Below are 25,222 nucleotides of genomic sequence, written 5' to 3'. Positions count from 1 at the left end.
TTATCCCCCCATCTTCCTCAAAAGCTGACTCCTGGTCGAGATCCACTACCATTAGAAATCTATTCCCTATTTTTAATGGGACTGAATGAGAAAATGTTTTGTACAAAGTTTGACTTCAGTCATTTTGCCTCTCTTCCAACTGAAGGTATTGTTGTAAGGATCATAGATTTAGAGGTAGAAAGGAGCCAAAAAGATAAAAGTCAGAGAACAAACAACTTACATAGGGGTGAAGGAAAAACTGGTAAATTCTTTGATTTAAATAGTCATTGTTCTCTAAAGAGTCTCCTTGCTAAAGATCCCCGTTCCTATTACTGTTTTAGCCACAGGTTGTTAAAAGTGGCCCTCTTAAAAATACAACAGAATTTTAATCTTCTGCAATAAGATCTAAATATCCTAAGATCATAGGTTCACTAGTGAAACAATTAGACCACTAGTTTACGTTTCCCTTTGGAACATATACTCGAAATCTAGGGCTTGAATTCAAGAGCCTAAGCGTACACACACACACAACTTCATCAAATTTATGGTAAGGTTAATAAATAGAAATAAATGAAATAAACCATTGAGGATACTCTTAACGGCCCTGAATCGTTTTTGTTGTTGTTCTTGTTGCTCGCAACTTGGACTCTTTGGAGAGTTAGTTAGGTCCATGAACTCCTTCCAGGGATGTTTCAAAAAAAGTTGCTAAATAAAATAGACCGTCAAGCCAACTCCCAAACATTCCGAACCTTTTTTTTTCCAATTTTGCGGGTCATGGACTTTTTGAGAGTTAAGCGAGGGCTTTCCCAGGATGTTCACAAATCCTATAAAGGGAGTCAATTATAGCGAAATTAAGTTACCAAAATGTACTTCTGTAACCCAAAAGCAGAGGTCCCGGACTCGACACTGCGGGGGCGGAAACCCGAGGGCCTCCCCGGCCTGGGGGCGATTACGCGGCTGTTCGGCGCCGGGCGAAGGGGAGGGAGGCACCGGGCGCGCCCGGAGTGCGGGTGCCGGCCGACTGGGGGCCGGGGAGCACGCCCAGCGCGGCGCAGGCGGAGCCCCCCACCTCCCCCGGGCACGGAGAGCCGCGGCTGCGGGCCGAGGCCTAGCGGGAGGCCCGGGCGCGGGGCCGGGCCGGGGCCGGGGCCTCACCCTCTCATGGTGAACTTGACCACGGCGAGTCTCGATCCCGCCCCGCTCAGCTCCGGCTGGAAATCCGGGTCGGTGGCGACCACCTTCACTCCCACCATGGTGGCGGGGGGGCTGCACCGGCGGCTCCGGAGCGAGGAGGGAGGCCGCCCCGGGGGAGCGGGACGGAGGCGCGCTGACGCTGCGGCCGAGTCTCCTCGCCGCGCCCGACGTGCCGAGTCACGCTCGGGGCCGAGCGGGGCGGCCGCCGGGCTGGGGGCGGGGAGGCGGAGAAGGGGCGGGAGAGGCCAGGAAGGGGAAGCGGGGGAGCACCCAGCGGCCCCCGCGCCGGCCGGCGGCCTCCACTCCTCGTCACTCCTCCCCCCTCCCCTCCCCTCCCAGCGCGCGGGTAGGAGGACCCGCGCCCGCCCTCCGTGCGTCATTTCCGCGCCGCCCGGCGATTCCGATCCAGAAAGGGAAGCGCCTCCCCCCGCCCGCTCCAGTCGCGTCTGGCCCTCAAGCTCCCGCCCCGGAAGTTGGGCTGCGCAGGCGCGAAGGATACTGCCGCCGGCTGGTCTTCTTGGCACTTCCCCAGAGTGCGGACGCGAGCGTGCCGCGTCACTTCCGCTCCCTCGTGTCGGAGCTCGTGGGTCTGGGAGGAAAGAGCCAGGCCCGGGCCTAGTGCCCGAGTCTTAGACAACCTAGCCCAGGGAGACAAATTCACGTGCTTCCCGGACACCCACCAGCTGGCCAGCGGGGCCTAGAATTAGCCGGAATTTCCTCGTCGGTGAAATGGGGTTAACCACAGCAAGATGCCATCTTACGCACTGCCAGGTGGTGCAAGGGATAAGAGTTCCCGTGCTGGAGTTTTTTAGAAAGCTCCGAGTTAAAATTCAGCCTCAAACTGTGTGTGTGACCCTGACAAGTCACTTAACCCTGTTTGCCTCAGTCTCCTCACCCATAAAATGAGCTGGAAAAGGAATTGGCAAAACATTCCAGTGTTTTTTGCCAAGAAAGCCCCAAATGGGGTCAGGGTCAAGAAGAGTTGGACAGGACTGAACAATGACCAGGTTGCTGGGCAGATCAAATACCAGTTTATGTAAAACGCTTTGCTCACCTCCAAGTGCCATCTCAGTGCTGTCATCATTATTAACATAGTCGCTCTTCACCTTCACCTCCCAGAGTCACTCTCTTCCAGACACATTGGCTGTGTGATCCTGGACGAATCACTGGCCTCCAGTGTTCTAGGCAGCATTTACAGTTAACAGAGACTGAATGTGGCCACCTGCCTTGGTAGAGAGAGTTTCCCCCCTGCTGAAGTTGCCAATGTCAGTGAAACCACAGGATCAGGCCTTATCCTAATAATGCCTTTGGATCTGCAGGATTTTGCTGGCAAGGAAGGGCAACTTAGGTAATTAAAACTAAAGACATCTACAAGTCAGGTTCCTTAGAGAACTGGGAACACCATGCTCATTCCCACCTAATTCAACTAACTACTACATTCTTGAAATCTCTTGCTAATCTAAAAGATTCACCTCTTTTACCCTGTGCACAGCCTGCTAATAACTAATACTATCACTTTTTTTGAGTAAAAGTCATGCAAAGATTATCTTTCCTGTTTGACATGTATCAGACACCCTATAAATGTCTCAAAATCAGGAAGTTCAAAAGAAAACTCTTCCCAAAAATCACCCCTCTTCTGAACTTCCCTAATACTGTCCAGGTAGCACCAGCCTTCCAGTGAGCCTGGTTCAAACGCCACTATTATCCCATATATCTTAAAAACTACTATAACTTGTTTTTCTCTCTACAACATCTCCCATCATTAACGAAGAAGTATTATAATCTGCTTTGTTTGCTACACTTTAAGAATCATGAGCCCTTTTTACCCTACTTGCAAAGTAGAATGCTAGTCACTGGGGGGTGTGGAGTAGCAGTGAGTCTCATGTTGAAATGTTGCAGGAAGATGGATAGATGGCATGAGAAGCATTGTCTTATTGGGGAACTGGGTAAATATAATGGACTAGATGAGTTTGAACTCATAGTAAGAGTTAGTACTCAGCCCTAGGATCAGAGTTACAAAACTGGACAAATTAGCTCCCCTAAGACATTCTGGAAGTATAGTTTGGACAATGCAGTTCTTGGTAGAGAGAAAGTGGTCAGGATCAGGGCAAATGGTAAAATGGCTCAGGTGGACAGCTACATGGTTTGGGGAACAGAGTTTGGTTGGGGCTTATAGCAGTTCCAAAACGGAATGGTAAGAGCAGAGAAGGTAGATGACAGGAATAACCCAGTATCTAGATGGAGGGTTGACAATGTGTGAATGATGGAAAAGCATGTTGCTGAGGTTCCCATTACAGACAGTTCTCTCTTCATGTAAATGGGCCCTTCCACAGACCTTCCCATCCCCTCAAAGGGCTCCCCTCCCCTCAAAGGGCTCTTTGTGATCCCCTCCCTCAGTGGCTCTATGCCCCACAACCAGTGCAGCTTCAGTATCTGGGAGGTCCCCAGCCCAAGACAGCAATGTTCAGCTCCTGTCAGGAGAGGGCTTTGCATAATGTGAAGTTATGAATGTATGAATGAATATATGAATGTCTCTATCTTATCATCCTCCTCCTCACTTCTCCCTCTCCATCCAACATACAAACTTCCAAACTCTCCCCTTAACTTCCAAGCTTCAGTATCTGGGACTGTTAACCAACCTGGACACCCCCGACGGGACAGGACAACATCTCTTCCCTCCCCCCCACCCCATAGTACTTGTTTTGTCCCTGCTCCTCAACTGTCCTGGGGGAAAAAAGCCTCACCCTAGCCTTTGTTTTTAGGGAACAGAGGAGTCACGCAGGATTAAGAGTCATGACAATGTGTAGATCCATCCCTCTTTCTGAACACCTGTTTCTGAGGACATCACTGTCCTTATTCAGGTCTGCAACTTCAGCATCAGACCCAGCTCCTCAAGCTCATTCATTAACCCATGTGACTAGCAACCCTGTCTTGCTTCTCCTTCCTCACCACCTCTTTTTTTTTTTTAAAGATTTTTTTGCAAGGCAATGGGGTTAAGTGGCTTGCCCAAGGCCACACAGCTAGGTAATTATTAAGTGTCTGAGGCACATTCGAACTTAGGTACTCCCTGACTCCAGGACCAGTGCTCTATCCACTGCGCCACCTAGCCACCCCTCCTCACCATTTCTTGAATCAACCCCCTTCTCTCTACAAATACTTGTTTCAGTCCTTAGCTTTGAACTTCTTGAAAGCAGGACCTATGATACTTTTCTTTTTTGTATCTCTAGGGGTTTGCACATAGTAATAAATGCTTCATCCATTCTGCTAGAACCCTAGCATAACCTCACCTGTTCCACTGTAATTACTCTCCTATATAAGCTCCCTTTCACAAGCCTATCTCTTCTGTAATCCATCCTCCACACAGTGCCAGTGATTTTCCTTAAGTGTATGTCTGACTATCACCTCCCACCCCCACCCCTAAAATAAACTCATCTGGATCATTCAAATAAATTCCTGACTGTCACTACACTTCAAGTCTTTGACTACTTCATTCCAGATCATCCTCCTACTCAATACACTTCAGTGGCTCCCTTTTTATTGTCTGTAGACTCAAACATAAACTCCTCTGTCATTTATAATCCTTTACAATGGGACTCCAACCTACCTGTCCAGCTTTATTACATATCACATCCCTTCCTGCACTCTACAATCCAGCAAAACTTGCCTTGAGAAATGAAAGGGAATAAATATTACAGGACCTATTTCATTCCAGGCACTATGCTAAGTCCTCTAAAAATTATTATCAAGGACAGCAGGTGGCACAGTAGATAGAGCACCGGCCCTGGAGTCAGGGAGGACCTGAGTTCATATCTGGCCTCAGACAATAATTGCCTAGCTGTGTGACCTGTGTAAACCCATTGCCATAAATAAATAAAATTTTCAAAAAATTATTGCATTTAATCTCCACAAAGAAATTGTTATTATCCCCAATTTATAATTGAGGAAGCTGATTGTATAAGTCATACAGCTGCTAATTGTCTAAGGCTAGATGGGATTTCAGGTCTTCCTGATTCTGGGACTAGGGCTTTATCCACTACTCTATCATCAACTTACTTACCTATTTGTTGCTTTTTGCTGTTCCTTCCTTATAATAGACCAGATGAGTGGTAATGAGAAGCTGAAATAAAGTAAGAGCTCTAGGAATGGTCAGAGAGGGGCATTAGAGAGAGGTGTTATGGAGGTAAAAGTGATAAAACTTCACAACTGATTGTCTGTAGAGATGAAGACAGAGCCAGTTATTCTGACTCTGAGGTTATGAGTTTGTATGATTGGAAGGTCAGTGGCTACCCTCAAGAGAAAGGATGTTAGTAAAAGGGACTGGATTTGTAGGAGAAAGGGTAATGAGTTGTGTTTTGGATATTTTGATTTGAAATACTTAAATAAATATAGCTAGAAATGTCCAGTGGGCAATTGATGAAAGAAAACTAGGAACTCAAGAGAGAAAGCTGAGCTAGATATATAGATCTGGCACCTCTCTGCACAGAGATGATAACTGAGCTCAGGGGAATTGATGAGATCACACAGAGAGAGAGAGAGCTTGTAAAGAGAAAAGAACACAAGATAGAACCTAAGGAGCCTGAGAAGTAACCAGATCCATAGCAGGAGAATGAGGGAGAGTTATCTAGGAAGAGAGGGGGTGGTTGACAGTTTTAAATGTTCCAGAAGGATCAAAAAAGATGAGAATAGAGGAAAAAGCAGGAAGATGGAAAGTAATCTCATTCCAGGTAAACAAAAATGTATTCCAAAATGGTGAAGCAACATCAAGATAAAAATGAGTTCAAAAGATTGTCTTAGACACCTCAGGGCTTTCTTTGCTTGCTCCTAGATGAGGCTTGGAGGAGGAGCAGGTTGGGGGGGGGGGTCCTTCATCTCAACTCAGAGCCTAGGAATTGCCCCATGCCAAATGTAGGCCAAAAGATGACAGCAGAAAGCAGATGCAGTTGTAGGGCTTCCTGGTAGAAAACAATTTTTTAAAAATAAGATAAACTCAGTAGGTACAAACTCAGCATATCCAAAACTGAATTCATTATCTTTTCCTCTAAGATCCTTCCCTATTCCTAATTTCCCAGTTACTTTCAAGGGTACCACTTTTCTCCCTGCAACCTAGATATTACCCTTAATTTCTCATGCCTAGAGCCCCTATACAGATACTAAGTTTTTTCAGTTTTTGTCTTGTTATATGTCTCTTCTCTCCTCTGTAACTGCCACCATTCTGGTATAGGTCCTCATCAACTTATGAATTGATTATTGCCAAAGATCTTTTGATTGATCTTCCTGACTCAATGGTCTCCTCATTCCAGGCCATCTTCCACTCACTTGTCAAAGTGATCTTTAAAGCACAAGCTTGACCATGTCTTTTGAATCAATGAATCCCAATACTTCCATGACCCAATATAGCACCCTCTGTTTGGTTTTTAAAGTCCTTTGTTACCTGATCTTATACTTACTTCTTTCTGCATTTTCTGCTAACCAGTGATATTGGCTTACTTACTGTTCTTCCCACAAGACTCTCTTCATCTGTGCATTTTCACTGACTGTTATACATTCCTGGAATTCTTCCCTTCTTTATTTCTCCTTCCTGGCTTCTCCAGCTTCCTTCAGGTTCCAACTAACATTCTACCTCTTCAAGAAGTATTTCTCAGGGGCAGCTAGGTGGCATGGTGGATAGAGCACCAGCCCTGGAATCAATTCAAATTTGGTCTCAGATACTTAATAATTACCTAGCTGTGAGGCCTTAGGCAAGGCACTTAACCCCTTTTGCCTTGCAAAAACCTAAAAAAAGGTCTTTCGCCAATTCCTCTTAATGTTAGTGCCTTCTCTCTTCTGAATATCAATTTGTCCTGTATAGTTAGAAAGTAAATTTCTTGAATATTTTTGCCTTTTTTTTGGTATATCTAGCCCTTAAGACAGTTCCTGTCACATTGTTAAGTATTTAATAAATGCATATTGCCTTGGCTGATTTGATTAGAGAATAATGGTAGCTCTACACCATCAGATAATATAAGTTGCCACAGTTACATTTGTTTACTGGCTACTCAGCTATTGTTCTGACCTCATTTCTATAAGCCTGTGAAACCTGGACAGTCTACCAGGGCCATGTCAGGAAACTGAATCACTTCTGAAGATCACCTGGCAGGAGATGATTCCAGACACTGAGGTTCTTTCTTGAGCTAAACTGCCTAGCATTCTAACATGACTACAGAGAGTGCAACTATGATGGACTAGACACATTATTAGAATACCATAAGTATGCTTGTCAAAAAGACTATTCTATGGAGAACTCAAACAGGACAAGTGCTCACAAGGTGGTCAGAAGAAGTGATACTGGGTATGGTCTCTTTTGAGAACTTTAGAATTGATTGTTCAGCATGGGAGACTCTGGCACAGTACAGTCCAACATGGCATGCCTTCATCAGTGATGGCGCTACATTCTATGAAAAGAACAGAATTGAAGCAGCTCAAGGGAAGCATAACATCCATAAGATTAGAGTAGCCACCCCAGGTGTTCACATGAATTATTTTTGCCCAACCTGTGGTAGAGTATTCCGAGCTCATAATGGTCACAGTCACAGTCAGATACACTGCAATTCGTCTCAAACATAGTGATGTCATTTTGGTCTTCAATAATAAAGGACAATAATCAACCAACCAATCATATTCTCTCAAAAGTGACTTTTTCTTCTCTGGTGTACAAAGGTATATGTGTAGAACTTTCATGTCATCTATGTTGCATTGTTGATTAAATGTTTGTTGCCTTAAATTAATATGCCTTTTAGTTGAACTAGTAAAAGTAAATGCATGAATGAAGTTCACAGGTTATAGTTTTAAGGGTGACAGCAAGAGGGGGAGCATATGGTGAGAAGGTCCCAAGGTGTTACATACAATATGTAATGAAATATTGAGGGCTATTATGGTAAAGTTGATAGAAGGTTCATTTGGAGTAGAAAGACATGGTAATACAGAGAGACTTGGTTTTACAGTGTTGCATTCTGGCTTTGGCTAACAGTATGACCTCTAGCAATCACTTAACCTTGCTAACTTGGGTTTCTTCATATATAAAAATGAGAAGGATTTATAATATGCTTTCCAAAGTATTTTTTAAATAAAAGTCTATGATCCTATGATTCTAAGTCCTGCCTCTGACACTTGCTATATGTTCATGTGCTCATTGGCCTGTCCTTAAGAAATTTGCTAAAACTTTTAAGTTACAAAGGAGTTGTTAATCTGCACCAGTAGAGGGCGTTTCCACTCTAGAAAATGATGAAGTCACAGGTACAAATCAAAAAGGGAAAAAAAATATGTATTGTGACACCAAGACGAATTATACTTTCAGAGATCTGGGATGAGAGATCAGAGTGGCAAAGACCCATAGAACACAGGGCCTGCCTTCCATTAGTTTACATCCTACTTTGGGGGGGGGGGGGGAGATGATGATGATGATGTTTGTTCATTATTCTCAAAGAAGACCATGACATCAGAGGAGGTGACGCCATGACAAGCATCTGAATTGAATCGGGGGGGGGGGGGGGCGGGGGGCGGGGAAGGAGGCTGCTGTGCTAAGTCACTAGCCTCACTTTCTCCTCCAAAACCATCTGGATCAGTATAAGAATGACTGGAGATGGTCCTGGATATGAGGCAATCAGGGTTAAGATCACACAGATAGTAAATGTCAAGTGTCTGAGGTCAAATTTAAACTCCTTTGCTCCTGATTCCAGGATCAGTATTCTATCCACTGTGCCACCAGGATGTCCTTAGGGATATATAACATTTACATATATGATGGGATAAACTATAATTTGGCATTGGAGCTTATGCCTGAGAAAGACCTTGAGATATAGAAATACAAACCTGGAGAAAATTCCCCTCTATCTAAGACACAGTCTTGAGAAAATTCCTTCCTACCCATTTGCCTTTGTGATAGGCATAATTGAGAAGGACCTTGTGATGTAGAGAAGCAGCCCCGAGAGAATTCCTCCCATCTATCTATGCAGAGTTAAAAATGACTTTCTTTATCCAAGTTGCTGCCACATTCCCAGATTGTCCTTTAGTCTTTCCTGTAACTCCTGACTCCTTAGTTCATTCCTCAACCCTTTCCCTTGGGAAAGCAGCAGATCATAGATCCTAACATTTAGCCAACTGTTAATTAAGGTGGAGGGGGATGCAGATTCTTTTACTTAAACTCATCCTGTTCTCCCTAGGACAGATTTCCAAAAGGCATAGAAACACAAGATGGGAGATGGAATGCTGAGTTTAGAGAACACAAAATGGGTCAGTGGGTCTGGAATGGAGAGTATGGAAAAGGGAATAATGTAAAATAAGTCTGAAAAATAGTCTGGGGCCAAGAGACTTTGGACTTTAAATTCTAAACTTAGAACTTTGTGTTTAATTCTAATGGCAACAGGGAGCCACTAATGATTCTTGAGCAGGAAAGTGACATGTTTGAACCTGTGCTTTTGGAGGATGATTTGGACAATGATTCGGAGGGAAGCAGGAAGAACAGTGAGGATGTTACTGAAATATTCTGGATAAGAAAAAATGAAGGTCTGAACAAATATAGTGGCTATGTAAGTACAAAGAAAAAGGGGAAATGTTAGTGATGTGAATACTATATAACATAGGATTTGGCATATGATTAATAAATGGGTGGTGGTGAAAAGAGGATGAAGAGTTGAGGATGATTCTGAGGTTTCAAATGATGATGAAAAGATTTTGCGTGAGCTGTGACAGGCAAGGGATCAAAGATATTTAAGGATAAAAAAATATACTGAGGATAGTATAAAGTTGAAATTATAGACCATAGTATCAAATCTGGGAATAAAGTCAAGGCAGATAAGAACTGGAAATTGATGGGATACCCATTAATTGAGGAATGGCTGAACAAGTTATGGTATATGAATATTATAGAATATTGTTGTTTTATAAGAAACAAAGAATGGTTGGACTCTAAAGAAGCATGGAATTAGTTACAGGATCTGATGCTGAGCAAAGGGAGAGAACCAAGAGAATATTGCACACATTAACAACAGATGCAGCTCCTCTCAGTGGTTCAGAGAGCTAGGACAACCCTATTAGACCGTCTATGGACAATGCTATCCTCATTCAGAGGAAGAAAAACAAAACAAAATAAAAGTCCCCCAAATCCTCCAGAATCTGAATGAACATAATATTCTTTTTAAAAAATTCTCTTATTTCTTTCCTATCTAAAGGTTTTCTTTCTTTTCCCTCATACTGAAAATGACTACTCTGTAAACATGCTAGATACAAATGTGTATGTATAATATTCACCTGACTGTTGTAATATAAAAATGTGCATGTGAATGAATGTTGAAAAACTTTCATGACATGTAATTGAGAAAATAAAATAAAATATCAATTTAAAAAAAAGAAAGTGAAGGCAGACATGATGGAATAAATTACTGAACCTCTCTTCCTTTCTGTTTCATCATCTATAAAATGAGAGGTTAGGACTAGGTAACCTCAGGGTTCCTTCCAGCTTGACATGTGTGCTCCTATGATCCAAGAAACAGAGAGCACTGGAGTGCCTGGAGTTTGAGCTAAGCAGAAGGTTTAGAAGGGATGAAACAGAGAATATTTTAAATTTTTTTCATCCAGAACCCATTTTGTTGTCTACAGAGCTTGCTGAAAAAGAATACATCCTGACTCTGTTTAGTGTTTTGTTGGAGTGGTTCTTATTTTTTAAAATTTTATTTATTTAAGGCAATGGGATTAAGTGACTTGCCCAAGGTCACACAGCTAGGCAATTATCATGTGTCCGAGGCTGGATTTGAACTTAGGTACTCCTGACTCCAGGACTGGTGTTCTATCTACTATGCCACCTACCTGCCTCTGGAGCATTCTTTACTGGTTAATCTGTTTCTCTCTGCTGACAAAATCTGTATAGCATCTATTTGGGGTGTGGGTATGTTCAAGAAAACTAGTACCTCTGGTGTGAGAACTGCCGAGCCCTTTTCAGGGCTGCTTTCTACCTATGATGTCCACCTGAGTCACCTAACTCTCACCTGTGGCTCCACAGCTTCTTGGAACCATTCCTCAAAGTCCTCTGGCGACAGGCAAGTGCCGAAGCAGCAGGTACAGATGCACTGGGAGTTGTCGTCATAATTCAGCACACAGGTAGGCCAGGTCTTAGGGCTATTTTCCCACTGAAAGCAGCACTGAGATCCAGCAGCCCTGGGTGTCTGAGTAGCCCATTTAAGGGTCACACCGCTTAACTCCTGATGTGAGGAAGGGACTAGAAAAGACACCCTAAAAATTGTTTGCTTACCCAAACCTGTCTTGTTTATCGTGGTAGGCAGAGATCCCACAGCTTGGTCAAGATATAAAAATGTATCTCTATAATCAAGAAGTTTGTGAATACTAAGTCTATTAAATAGTAAATTGATACTAGAACATCTCAGAATTATTATAATAGGATACAAGTAGGAATATCTTACAATTTTAAGCCTGTATCTGTGGCAATATCCTCCGGGGGGGGGGGGGATTAGACTATAAATTAAACATGTAATTTAAACATTTACATTCAGTTTAGTTAAATGGAAAAGTAAAATCTGAGAAAGAAATGGGATTAGACTGTTTTCTTAAAGTAGTATATACATAGACGATTGCCTTCCAAATTTATATATTATGAAAATTCAGGCTTTAAGAATGTCTTAGTAATTTCTTAAAATCAGATTCAGGATTTTACATACAAAATTGTATTGATGATAGTAAAGAAAGTGATATTTTTAAAAGGTAGACAAACAGGTCATAAAGGAGCTACCTCAGGAAAAAAAGGGTCAGGGCTAGATGGATTTACAAGTAAATTCTATCAAATATTTAAAGATCAAATAATTCCAGTAATAAATAAAACATTTGGAATAATAGACAAAGAAAGGATCCTATCAAACTGCTTTTATGAAACAAATATAATACTGATACCTAAAAACAGGAAGAACAAAAATAGAGAAAGAAAATTATAGACCAATTTCATTAATGAATATGAATGCAAAAATCCTAAATAAAATTCTAGCTAAAAGATTATAATAATCAATTACAAAGATTATACGCTATGTCTAATGGGACACCAGGAATGTAGGAATGATTTAACATAGGGAAAACTCTTAACATAATGTATTATATCACTAATAAAAGAAAAAATCATATGAATATATAAATGTTCTTAGAAAAAAATTCTGATAAAATATAACTCATTTCTATTTTAAAAAAGTTAAAATATGGGTATAAACATTTTCCAATTGATAAATGCTAACTTCATCTCAGTTTGATTCCTTCAATGTTTCTAAGAACTTCTTTGAGGTAATAGTTGTGGTATTAGTTGCTGGTGCATGATGAGAATTGGATGGACCAATGCAAAGGATTTATCCTAGCTTCAAAAAGATTAAGGGGGAAGTTCAAACTATGTATGTGCATGTGACTGTAGCACATGAAGAATTGAATTCCTGACCCTACTAAAAAATTTCCATTCCTAATATACTGGTAATAATTAGAAACTCAGAATTTTGCAACTTAAAGATTATATCAAGACAATTTAGAAAAATAATCGTAAAGTTCAGGGTAAGTATTCAAAACAAAGATATGAATGTCCAAATAAAATATGAGCAAGTAAATGAAGGGATATTTACTTTCTTTACCAATGGATTAACTGTGCTTTTAAAAAAATAGGAAGTTCAAGCTCCTTTAGGACCTTAGTATAGCAATTTTCCTTTCAGGCATTTTCAATCCCTTGCTCTCAGTTGCTTTCCATCTGCCTGCAGGGCTGTTTGAGTCTCCTGAGTCATTAAAAAAAAAAAAAAAACTTCCTTTGACTCTTGCATACCATCTGTCTACCATTTCATCCCTTTCATTCCATTCATTGCTAGATTTCTTGAAAAAACTTTACTTCACCACCTACTCTCTTCTTAAGCTGGAAATCTGGCTTCTGACTTTACCATTCTATTGAAATTATTCTCAAAGGTTATCTGTCATTCCTGATTCATGAGTTAATATCTTTTGTCCCCTCAATTCTTATCCTTCTTGATATTCCTGAAAATTTTGACACTGTAAGAAATTCCTTATTCTTTCTTCTTGTTACTGGTTCTCCTTCCCACCCTTAGACAAGTTCCTTCTTTGTTTTTTTTCCCTGGCTTATTGTTCTTTTCTGTATTACTTAACATGGGTGAACCTCATGATTTTGCTTTGGTCCTATTTTGATCCTATTCTCTTTGCTCTCTCACTTAGAAATTGCATGTACTTCTATACTTCAACTGTTGCTTTTATGAAAGTTAATCCCTATCTCACATCCCGTCTTCTATGTTTAGTTCTAGATATGTATATTCCAAATGTCTACAGGTAATTTTCATGTGGCTGTCCTGCTAGTACCTCAAAAGTTTCACTTTCCTTTTTTATAAAAATTTATAAAATAATGGGTTTGAAATATATGGCCTCTAATCACAAAAGATCTTTTCAGTTCTAAATCTCACTTATGCCATAACTCAGTTTTCCTATTGATTTGACCATTTCTGTTAATGACCAGAAATTCACTCCCTGAAACAGCAGTTATCTTTTATTCTGTCTTCTAGGTATCTCAAGAGTTACTAAGTTGGTCAAATTCCTCGTTTCTACTGCCACCCCACTATGGACCCCTCATGACTATGCTGCCCTCCCCTTCCCCTCCCCCCCCCCAACCCTGCTATAATAATATCTTAATAGGTCTTTTGGCCTATAATCTTTCCACCTTGAATGCATAATTCATGTTACTACCAAAATAATCTTTATTAAATAGATCTGGTAAATCTTCTGTTAAAAAATTTCACTAGCTCATTATTGTTGCCAAAATGTCCAAATTATATAGAATTAGATTATTGTTCTTGAAGTCAGAAGGTTCAAATTCTGGCTCCCATATTTACTAGCTGTATGATTCAGGATACATAAATTTAAAATGTACATATCTCAATCTCTTTATCTGTAAAACTTGGAATAAGATTTCAACTACTAGCCTCTCAGAGCCATTATTAAAGAATTTTGTAAGCATTAAGGACATATATATATACATATATGTGTGTATGTGTAATATATCCTTTATATGTAAATATTTGTGTGTGTATGTATATATATATATATATATATATATATATATATATATATATATATATATATATGCTTGTTCTTACTGAGCCAAATTCATTTGGAACCTCTTCTTGATGTCACTCTAACTTTTTAACCTAGTCATATAGTCTGTTGGTCAAACTAGATTCTGTCTCCAAACATAACTTATTTCTGTATTTTGTATTGTTCCTTATTATCCTCTTTACTTATTTTTAGTCTGTTGAGTTCTTACCCATCTTTTAAAGTTCAACTTCAATTATACCATGAAATGTTGGTAATGCTAATTACCACTTAGTAATAGACAGTTGGAATAGGTTAGTGGCCTATTCCATTCTCATTGATGTTGTTCATTAACACCAGATCCCCAGTATATGACACTAAACTAAAACTCTGCTTACTTCGTCTACATAGATATTATACTTTAAAGTCTGGAGACTAGCTTGGGAGAATTAAGAATCAAGTCAGAAATTTTAGGCATAAACAGACTAAATGACACATAGAAAATTGTTTTCTAACTTGGATTCACTAAGCCATGAAGCCTCTTATCCAAATTACCAGTGGGCTTTAGTGGGCCTTTTGTATAGAGAAGTTAACCCCTTGGTTACTGAGTTCTGGGAAATTTTCATAAAATATTTCACAATTCCCAAACAAGGCCTTGAAAGTAGGCCAATGAGGGGTGAATAATAGAGTTGTAAAATCAGTCATTAGATGAGTCAGATTTATTCTCCTTTCTTTTATTTCTCTCTTTTACCAGTTATAATGCTTACAAGTAGAGTACCCATTTAACTGAATTAGTAAATTGAAGTAGATTGAGGAAGTAAAACTGATGAAATATCACTAAAATGCCATAGCTAAAATCTTTTTTTTATATAAGGGGAAAGCTAAGAAACCATCTTTAATGCTTCCACCCTCCCCATTAGTTTGTTTGCCACTGTAGATCATGCATGTTCCTAATAATCGATGAAGACTTGACCAAAGAAAAAGAGAAGAAAAATCATAGTATCCATTGTTTCCAGAGATTGTGAGAGTTCTGTTGATTGTAAATGAGAATATTCTTCAATGAATTTAATTAGAATATATAATTTATGCATGAGCAGCATTTTTCTTTTTGAGGAATCCAAAATTATTCAGACATCATTTGCAACTAAATGTTAGGGGATATGGATTGAAGAATTTCTCTCTCCTTTTATCCAAAAGCTCTTATAAAATCCTCAAATAAATGTTACATTTTTAGCTCATTGTCACCCCATATAAGCTTTTTTATTTTACATCTCTTTATTGCAGAGATGTTTTTATTTATTATGGTTATTTGTGTAATAAGGACCACAAATTTCTTTCATCTTAAGGGTAGAGTATAGGTGCTTGGTATATTGTCCTGAACCTTTGAATGGGATACAAATCTATACTTGGGTGGACCAGAACAGATTGAATGAAAATATGTTTCTACACCAAATTGTTTACTATGGTGTCTTAGGAACTTAACCAATTCCACTGATCTATCATTCTATTTATTAGCCAGTTACAAATAGTTTTGATAACTGCAGCTTAGTTTTAAATTTGGTATGGGTAGGCCACCTTCCTTTGCATTTTTTTCATCCTATCCCTTGATAGTCTTGATCTTTTTTCCTTCCAGGTTAAGTTTTGTTATTTTTTTCTAGCTTTATAAAATAATTTTTGGGTTATTTGATTGGTCTGACACTGAATAAGTAGATTAATTTAGGTAATATTGTCTTTTTTATATTAGCTTGACCTACCCTTGAGCAATTGTTATTTTCCCAGTTGTTTAGATCTGACTTTATTTGTGTGAAAAGTGTTTTGTAATTATGGGGTTTGTCTTGGCAGAAAGATTCCCAAATATTTTATGTGTCTATAACTGTTTTGAATGGAATTTATCTTTTGTTGCTGGGCTGTTGATATAGAAATGCTGATGATTTATGTGTCCAATCCTTTCTTTTTATAGTTGTAGAAACTAGAGGTAAGTGATTTGCTGGGGTCACACACAGATGATGGCCCTTCGTTCTGGAAAGAGACCATAACACCAGGGAGGTGATGCCATGACAAGCAAGTGAACTGGATTATAGTGAGGGCAGAGCTGTGCTAAGCCTCACTTTCTTCTCCAGAAACCATCAGGATCCAGTGTTCAGAAATGAATCAGCATGACTGGAGATGGCCCAAATGGGAGGCAAGCAGGGTCAAGTGACTTGCCCAAGGTCACACAGCTAGTAAATGTCAAATTTCTCAGCTGGGATTTGAATTCCTGTACTCCTGACCCTAAGGTCAGTGCTCTATTCACTGTGCCACTAGCTTCCCCACACATAGTCTACAGCTATCTTATTTGAATTGTATGCTCCCTGAGATTGGTACAGTGTTAATCTTGGTAGCCTCAGCCCCAGCACAGTCTTCATCACAAATTAAGTATCCAATTAAAAAAATTCAGAGTATTCGGAGATGGAAAGATCTTAAGAAATTTAGTTCAATTATTTCATTTTATATGTGAATAAACTGGAATTCAGCACACATAATGTTCTTTGGCACCAGTTGTATTCTATTATGCCTCCCTACATATACTGAAGAAACTTTGCTGAATCTGGATGGGGTAAGAATAGAGTGGGAGGAAACAAGAGTTAAATTGCATAATTGTAGTAAAAAATAAAATGTTTTGTTCACAACAAACAAAATATATTCCAGTATAGTTGTGTCCTTCATTCTGGAAGAAGACTACAACAACAGGGAAGTGATACTCTGACAAGCATATGAATTGGAGTTTAGTGAGGGGGTGCTGAGCTAAGTTACCAGTCTCATTTTCTCTTCCAGAGCCAGCTGGGTCCAGTGGCCAGATATGAATCAAGATGACTGGGGACAGCCCTGGATGCAAGACAATCAGGGTTAAGTGACTTGTCCAGGGTCACACTGCTAAGTGTCAAGTGTCTGAGGCTGGATTTGAACTCTGTCCTCCTGACTCCAAGCCCAGTGCTCTATTCACTGTGCCACTTAGCTGATAGAACATCCATTCATTAGTCAGAGGACCTGGTTTTAAATCTTTCTGATGCCTATTTCCTGTGTAACCTTGGGTAAGTCACTGACTCAATTAATCAATCAATTAATTGACTACTATGTGCCATGTGAGTGGCAGAGTTGGAAGATCTGGTTCTCTGACATACACTGGCTCTGTCTGTGGGCAAATCTGGTAACTTTTTAGTATCCTCAGGCAACTCAACTCCCTTCAGGCCATAAATTGCAGAGATGTGCTATTCTTTTTTTTTTTTAAAAGTTTTTGCAAGGCAATGAGGTTAAGTGGCTCGCCCAAGCCCACACAGCTAGGTAATTATTAAGTGTCTGAGGCCAGTTTTGAACTCAGGTACTCCTGACTCCAGGGCCGGTGCTCTATCCACTGTGCAACCTAGCCACCCCCCCCCCAAGATGTGCTATTCCTTAGTAATAGAGGAACTTCCCTCTAAGTCTCCATGACTTAGTGAAAACATGACTAGTGAAACCATGGGTATGATTTTTTTTTAAGTATCAGGAATTGGGTTGGCTAGATGGCACAATGGATAGAGCACCGGCCCTGGAGTCAGGAGTACCTGGATTCAAATCTGGCCTCAGACACTTAAATAATTAGCTAGCTGTGTGGCCTTGGGCGAGCCACTTACCCCATTTGCCTTGCAAAAAAACCCCCCCAAAACTAAAAACTAAAAAAAAAATAAAGTATCAGGAATTGTACTAGGAACTGTGGTTACAATGATAACAATGAAAAAAGTCCTTGTTTCAGGGAACTCACCATGGGGAAATAAGTCAACAGAATTCAAGGTAGTTTAATTATAGGATAGTATCTGACAGAGTGATAAAGAGGAAAACTTCATGTAGGAGGAGGCACTTGAGCTGAACTTTGAATGAAGCTAGGTATTCTGAGAGGTGAAGTTAAGGATGGAGGACACATGGAGGAGAGCCAATATTTTTGCACTCACTGGATATATGGGATAAGGAAGAGAAAAGAATTAAAGATAACGACAAGATTGTAAACTTGAGTGAAGGATGGTGACATTATTGACAGAAATCAAGGAGGAAGAGGTTCAGAGAAAATTTAATAATCTTAGCTTAGACCTGTTAAGTTGCAAACATCTAATAGACAATTGTGAGGTAGGAATAGAGCTTAAATGGAAGAATAGATTTACATGTATGGATTTCAGAGTCATCTTCAAATGACAACTTAATCCATGAGAGGAGATGAGATGTGTGTGTGTGTGTGTGTGTGTGAGTGAGTGAGAGAGAGAGAGAGAGAGAGAGAGAGAGAGAGAGAGAGAGAGAGAGAGAGAGGCAGGCCTAGGACTAAACTTTGAGATATATCAAAGAGGGTGGGTATAGATGATGATAAATTAAAGAAAATTGAAAAGGAACAGACATACAGAAAAAGAATACTAATGTAAAACCCCAAAGAATATGTCAGCTAATATCTAAAAAGCAAGGAGAATGATTGAGAAAACGTCTTTAGATGTGGCAATCAGCTGATCCTATTTAATTTGGAGAGACCAGTTTCAGTTAAGTAATCTCTTTAGATTTTTTGAGGTTGAGAGGACAGAGAACATAGAAGTATTGTTTATGAATGACTTCAAAAAGTTTGGCTCTGTGACAAGGAGACAAAGGATGGAGTTTAAAGTGAAGTCAAGATTTTTTTTTTAAAGGATTAGGAAAATAGATTTTTTGTAGGTATAGCAGGGAAGCAGAGAGGGAGAGATTGAAAACTGAGAAGAGAGGATTATCCTGGAGGAAATCTATTGGAGGGGGTGGGATTTAGAATTCAAGTAAACATTGGGGATACTGGATATCTCTTTATCAGAAGATAATGGAAGATGATGTCAAGAATAAAAGAGAATAAGAATTCACTATATGACAAAAATTGTTGGGAAAACTGGAAAATAGTATGGCAAAAACTAGGCATAGACTCACATCTCACACCCTAAACCAAAATAAGGTCAAAATGGATACAGGATTTAGACATAAAGGGTGACACTATAGATAAGTTAATAGACGAAGAAATTATCTATATGATCTATGGAAAGGAGACAAATTTATGACTGAACAAGAAATAGAGTACAACTGCAAAATGAATGATTTTGAGTATATTAAAAAGGTTTTGCACTAATAAAATCAACACTGCTAAAATTAGAAGGAAAGCAGAAAGCCGGGAAACAATTTTCACAATTAGGAGTTCTGATAAAGGTCTCATTTCTAAAATATATAGAGAACTACATCAAATTTATAAGGTTGCAAGTCATTACCCAATTGATAAAAGGTCAAAGTATATGAACACTTTTCAAAGGAAGAAATAAAAGCTATATATAATCTTATGAAAAATGCTCCAAATCATTATTGATTAGAGAAATGAAAATTAAAGCAACTTTGATATCACCTCACATCTATCAGACTGCCTAAGATGAGAAAAAGGAAAAATGATCAGTTTTGGAGATGTTATGGGAGGATTGGGGCATTGATGCATTGTTGGTAGAGTTGTAAATGGATCCAACCATTTTGGAGAGCAATATGGAACTATGTCCAAAAATTAATAAAAATGATAATACCCGTTGATCCAGTAATACCAATTCTAGGCCTATATCTAGGAGAAATCATAAAAAAATGGGAAAAAGACCCACATGTTCCAAAATATTCTTAGCTGCTCTTTTTGGAATGGCAAAGAATTAGAAATTGAGGGGATGTCCATCAATTGGGGGAATGGCTAAAGAAGTAAGAATATTATGGAATATTATTGTTCTATAAGAAACCATAAATAGTCAGATTCTAGAGAAGCACTGCATGAGTGAGGGGAGCAGAACCAAGAGAACAATGTACACATTAACAACAACTTTGTAAGATGATCAACCCTGATGGATATTACTCTTCTCAGCAGTTCAGAGAGCTAGGACAACTATATTAAACTGGCTATGGAAATGCTATCCCCATCCAGAGGAAGAAAAACAAAAACAAAAATCCTTCAGCGTCTGATGAACACTACATTCAGTTTTTAAAAAAATACCTTATGTATTTCTTTCCCTTAATCCTGATTCCTCATATCAAAATGCCTAATCTGTAAACATGTTTATCAAAATATGTATGTACAATCTTTGCTGTTGAGGGAAGGGTGGAGGAAATTTTGTAACTTAAAAATGTACACGTGCATGTGGATGAATGTTGAAAAACTTTCATAACATGTATTTGGAAAAATAAAAAGAGAAGAAGGAGCTCCAAGTGAGTCCCACCTATTTTCTCAAAGTATATAAAAAAGTGACTTGCTGACAGAGTAGTGTGGAGGTGAGAGGTAGTTGTACAGGCTGAGAAGAGGTTTCCAACAGTTTCTGAGAGAAGTGTCAATCAATTAGACAAGTTGAACTTATATCCAAGTCCAGCAAGTTAAATAAACGGGGGATTTGGGGTTGAAGGTTGGCAAACCATAAGCTACAGCTGCACAAGAGGCTGAGAAATGTGGGGAGAGGAAACTGCAGGGTGGTAGTGGTTAAACTACAGGGTCAAGATTAGTAAAATGAGGAAAGTGAAGGAGGTCTAAATTGAAGAGGAACAGGCCCATCCTTAGGTCGAGATGAAATGAGAGGTTCCATCAGAGATTCAGAATTCTTCATTATAAGGCTCAATTTCCTCATTTGTAAAAAGGAAAAGGCTGCATTTGAGGACCTCCGCGGCGGGCGGGCATTTATCAGAGGATCAGAATCATTCCACTTCTTGGGCCCAGAGAGGACCAAAAGCTGCCCAAATGCTCTAGCTCTAGGGCGGAAAAGCCTCCGTACAAGCATCCAGGTCCCCGCCCCGACGCTCATTGGCCCCGAAAGCGGAAGCCCCGCCGAGCACCCGCCTCCTGTTCCGCACTAGGCCCGCCCCTTCCGTTTCCACTCTCCTCAGGCATCCAGTTGAGGCTCTAGCGCTCCCTTTCCACAACAAAGATGGCGTCCGTGGCCTCCTTTGCCCAGAGTCCTGGCCCTTGAGAGGCTGGAAGTGGGGGAAGGGAGCGCAGAAGCCAGGGAGCCACTCCGAATAGGAGAGGGCGGGGTTTCGAGGGGAGAAGGCAGTCCTCTTCCGCTCTATTTCTATGGCAACCCGGCTGGGTCCTGCGGCGCTCGGTCCGCCCCGGACTGTGTCTCAGGGCGTGGGGAAGCCGTGGGGATTTTTTTTTTACCCCTTTTTTTTGCGACAGTCGCGGTGAGGCGGCCGGAGCCGCTGTCAGCTGATTTACTGCGGCGGCAGCCCAGGCGGCTGCGGCGGTAGCTACTGCTTGCAGCCCGGCGAGCGCCCGTGGGCTCCGCCTGCGCATCTCTCAGCCCCGGCGTCCTCGCCCACTCTCCTCCCCGGCCTTCGGCGGCGGCGGCGGCGGCGGCGGCGGCGGCGGCGGCGGCGGCGGCGGCGGCAGCAGCTAGGACTCAGGAAGGTAGAGGAGCTTTGGGGTGTTTCCCGGGGCGGGGCTGACCCCGCTGACCCGGGGGGTCAGAGGTCGGGAGACCTCCCTTTCCCTCTGGAAGCGGCTGCCAGCTGTCATCGCCCGGCGGGCTCCGCCCCCCCCCCCCCCCCCCCCCCCCCGCAGTCCTGGGGCACTTGAGTTCAGAGAACCCCGTGCCGGCCTGCCAGGGGGCTGCCCGGCTTCCCGTCCCGGCGATGCCGCGTTTATTTCTGGGCTCCTCTGTGGTGTTTTTCGAATTCGAGGTGTAGATGCGGCTGGCTGGGATGTGGGGCGGGGGGAGGGGCAGCCCCCAGCGACAGTTTGGCCGGTGCCTCCGAGCCGGGCCGCCTGGCCTGGGGCCGGCCCGGGCCTCAGGCGGCTGTTGGTCCAGGATGGAGCTTTCAGATATTTTCGGCCAAGATTAAGGTGTTTTCCAAAGTGACATCCCTCATTACTTTTCTCACTTGCTGATTGACCTCAGGTTTCTGAAGTTTTTATTTTGGGGCCAAGGCTGTATAATACAACCTTTGGTTTTTTTAACTTTAGATTCTCATCTTATGGTTTATTTCTATCACTTTCTAGGCAATAAATAGTCCTTAGGTCAAAGGTGCAGCTTGCTGACTATTTTCAGTCTTTGATAAGAGGCTCTGGTAGGGTAATTGCACACCCGGAGTTTTGGGACTTGGTAGAGTGGGGAAGAAAGAGTGGATCTAGAGTCACAAAACCTCTGTGCCTCAGTTGGCTTATCTCTCAATTTCTTTCTAGCTCTAAATCTGTGATTGTGTTGAATTTGAGTTTAGTCAGTGGCAATGACAACTCACACATTTACTATGAGTCATGGATTCAGAGTTTCCTTAAGTTATTTTTGTGAATTTAGGATTGGAGTCACTAAAATTCATTATGAAGAATCTATTCAATTCTTTTTAGTTTTTGCTAGGCAGAGGGGTTAAGTGGCTTGCCCAAGGCCACACAGCTAAGGTAACTATTAAGTGTCTGAGGCCTGATTGGAACCCAGGTCCTCCTGACTCCAGGGCTGGTGCTCTATCCACTGTGCCACCTAGCGACCTCCAAGAATCTATTCAATTCTTGAAATTTTTTTACATGTTTTTTTCATAAGCTATTCAGTCATAATGTGATTATAGAGTAAATTTTTTAAATATTCCATTGAAGTTTATATTGAAAATGCATTCATTATTATAAAGTAAATCCATTAAAATATCCAAAGGGAAAGAAATTTTTAGATGCAGCAAGTTGAAAAAGAAAAAAGAAAAAGGCTGACCTGAATAAATATTTAGTTTTTTCTTCACCATAATTATTTTCTAAATCAACTTCTACAGTATTCATATTTGTAAAATTCACTTCACTATGTCAGTTCATATATTTTTAGACTGTTGTAATACATGGATACATTGAAAGGAACTAGGACCAAAATGAGTGATGCTTATTTACACTTTTCATAAGATTTATGAATACTTGTTTTGGGGTTGAAAATATTCAAAGAGGCCATCCTTTGTTTATTATCACTATATGTATTTAATATCACCTAGTATACAGAGATAGAGACACAACTAATTTCAATTGCCATTTTAAAACTTTTATTTTGGATAAGTGTTCATGGGAAGCATTTAGAGCTTTTAATATAAACCATCTTTTGTTTTTTAAACCTATGAGGAGACAAATACCTACAAGTATTAAGTAATTTCCATTTGGTTATTAAGGTAGGAAGCCTAATGGAATTTTGAACCTAGATCTTATTCCAGATTGAATTCCCCCCTTCATGCCAATATGCTATATGGACAAACCCATATTATATACATATGCCATAGACACAGATTTAGGCTTAAAAAGGTTGTGGGGTGACATAGAACCTTCTTAAGAAAGGAGGATCATACCTTACATCATCTTAAACCATTTAAAATTTTGGATATAGGCAAGATAGGTCTGTATATATAGATTGTGGGAAAAATTATTTTATGGGTACATTTATGCTGAGAATTTCAGATCTACTTTATGATTATGTTTATTATTCATTCTATTATTCATTCTATTTCATTATTTATATATTATATATTTATATTATTTATACATTATTCATTATTCATATATTCATTTTCATTATTTTATTATTATTCATTTGTTTAAGTTAGTTAGCTACTTTAGAACATGGAGTTCATGTTGCCCATGATTGTAGAGTTAGTTCCTTACATCTGTATTCTTAAAGCTCTTTTGAATTCAGCCTCTCATTTGATCATTAGAGGAGAGATAGTATTATGAGACATTATCATGTGATGTCAGGAACACAGCATTCAGTCAGAGGACTTATGAACTTGGACTTCACAAGCCTCTAATAAAGCTCTTTGAGATATCTATTTTCTTACTTTTAAAATGAAATTGATAAACTTGCAGTATTTGTCACATAGTTGTTAAGAAACTGCCTTGAAAACTTTTTTAAAGTATTTGATAAATGTTATTTATTTCTAATTTGACATTTTCAAACACATTATGCAATAAAGAGTATTTGCTTGAATTACTGATGCCTATGAGTAAGTCATGACACTGATCAGGTCTATGTAGAAAAGAAAATAAATCAATTTTTCTTTAATATAATAAAGAAAATAAAGAAATAAATCAATTTATCTTTAATCATCCTAATTCTTATGACCTTCATACTTGTTATAATAATTCTGTCTTTGCTAATAGTTTGTATATCTGTATATATTTACAAATGACTAGTGCATATCACTGTGGGTCAGCAACTTAGTTTCCTTAGCTATTTTTCTTTAGGATTCTTACCACATATGAAAGAGTAAATCTGACTACAGTATATCTTAGTCAAGTAGAACCAACATGATTTAAATAGGTTAAGAGGTCTCCAACAGGTCATATGCCATTGTTTTTTAAATTACTGGTTATCTGATCAGTGATTGATATCAATTGGTTAGTATGTTAGCCCTGAGGAAGCTGTGTTTCAGGAAGAGTCTGACTTTGGAAATCTGGAAGCCCTGCTTCCAAATCCTGGATCCAAGATTTAGGAGCCAGGTGGTCACAGACGCTTCTCCCAGCTTGTTTCCTTAAATGTAAAATGGGAATAATAATATCGGTGGTACCTGTGTCATAGGGGTATTGGAAGGTTCACATATCTAAGGTGCCTTGCAAACTCTAGTGCACTATTTAAAATGCCAGGTTTTTTTTAGTTTTTTTTTTTTTTTTTGCAAGGCAAATGGGGTTAAGTGGCTTGCCCAAGGCCACACAGCTAGGTAATTATTAAGTGTCTGAGACTGGATTTGAACCCAGGTACTCCTGACTCCAAGGCCAGTGCTTTATCCACTACGCCACCTAGTCACCCCAACTCTCTGAGCCTCTTCTGATGAGAGTGAAGGTTCCCTCGCCTTTCCCCCTTCAGTATCATTGCAAAAGCTCATTATAAAAAAATATATATATACATATATATATATATTTTATACAAAGTATCTTAGCCTATTCCACTTCTCCTTTCTCTTATTCCCATTA

The 25,222-nt window shown here is 40.1% G+C and overlaps 1 protein-coding gene and 1 long non-coding RNA gene across 4 annotated transcripts in view; one reads left to right on the top strand and one right to left on the bottom strand.

Moving 5' to 3' along the window:
- Nucleotides 1-1,418, bottom strand: part of TXNL1 (thioredoxin like 1) — a 41,639-nt gene extending 40,221 nt beyond the window's left edge. For 2 of the 3 annotated variants that reach the window (XM_074207139.1, XM_074207141.1), the window contains exon 1: nucleotides 1,135-1,418. In XM_074207139.1, the coding sequence (XP_074063240.1) occupies nucleotides 1,135-1,232 (98 nt within the window). In that variant the 5' untranslated portion in view covers nucleotides 1,233-1,418. The remainder of the gene's footprint in view (nucleotides 1-1,134) is intronic. The other variant, XM_074207140.1, reaches the window with a different exon arrangement.
- A 6,551-nt stretch (nucleotides 1,419-7,969) lies between these two features.
- LOC141502024 (uncharacterized) lies at nucleotides 7,970-11,280 on the top strand. The gene is made up of 3 exons (XR_012472369.1): nucleotides 7,970-8,028; nucleotides 9,575-9,737; nucleotides 11,207-11,280. It is a non-coding gene; the product is annotated as an uncharacterized LOC141502024 (long non-coding RNA).
- The last annotated feature ends 13,942 nt before the right edge of the window (nucleotides 11,281-25,222 follow it).

The sequence above is a fragment of the Macrotis lagotis genome, chromosome X (genome assembly GCF_037893015.1).
Source record: "Macrotis lagotis isolate mMagLag1 chromosome X, bilby.v1.9.chrom.fasta, whole genome shotgun sequence".
Lineage (NCBI taxonomy): Eukaryota > Metazoa > Chordata > Mammalia > Peramelemorphia > Peramelidae > Macrotis > Macrotis lagotis.
This window is presented reverse-complemented; position numbering and strand designations above follow the sequence as displayed.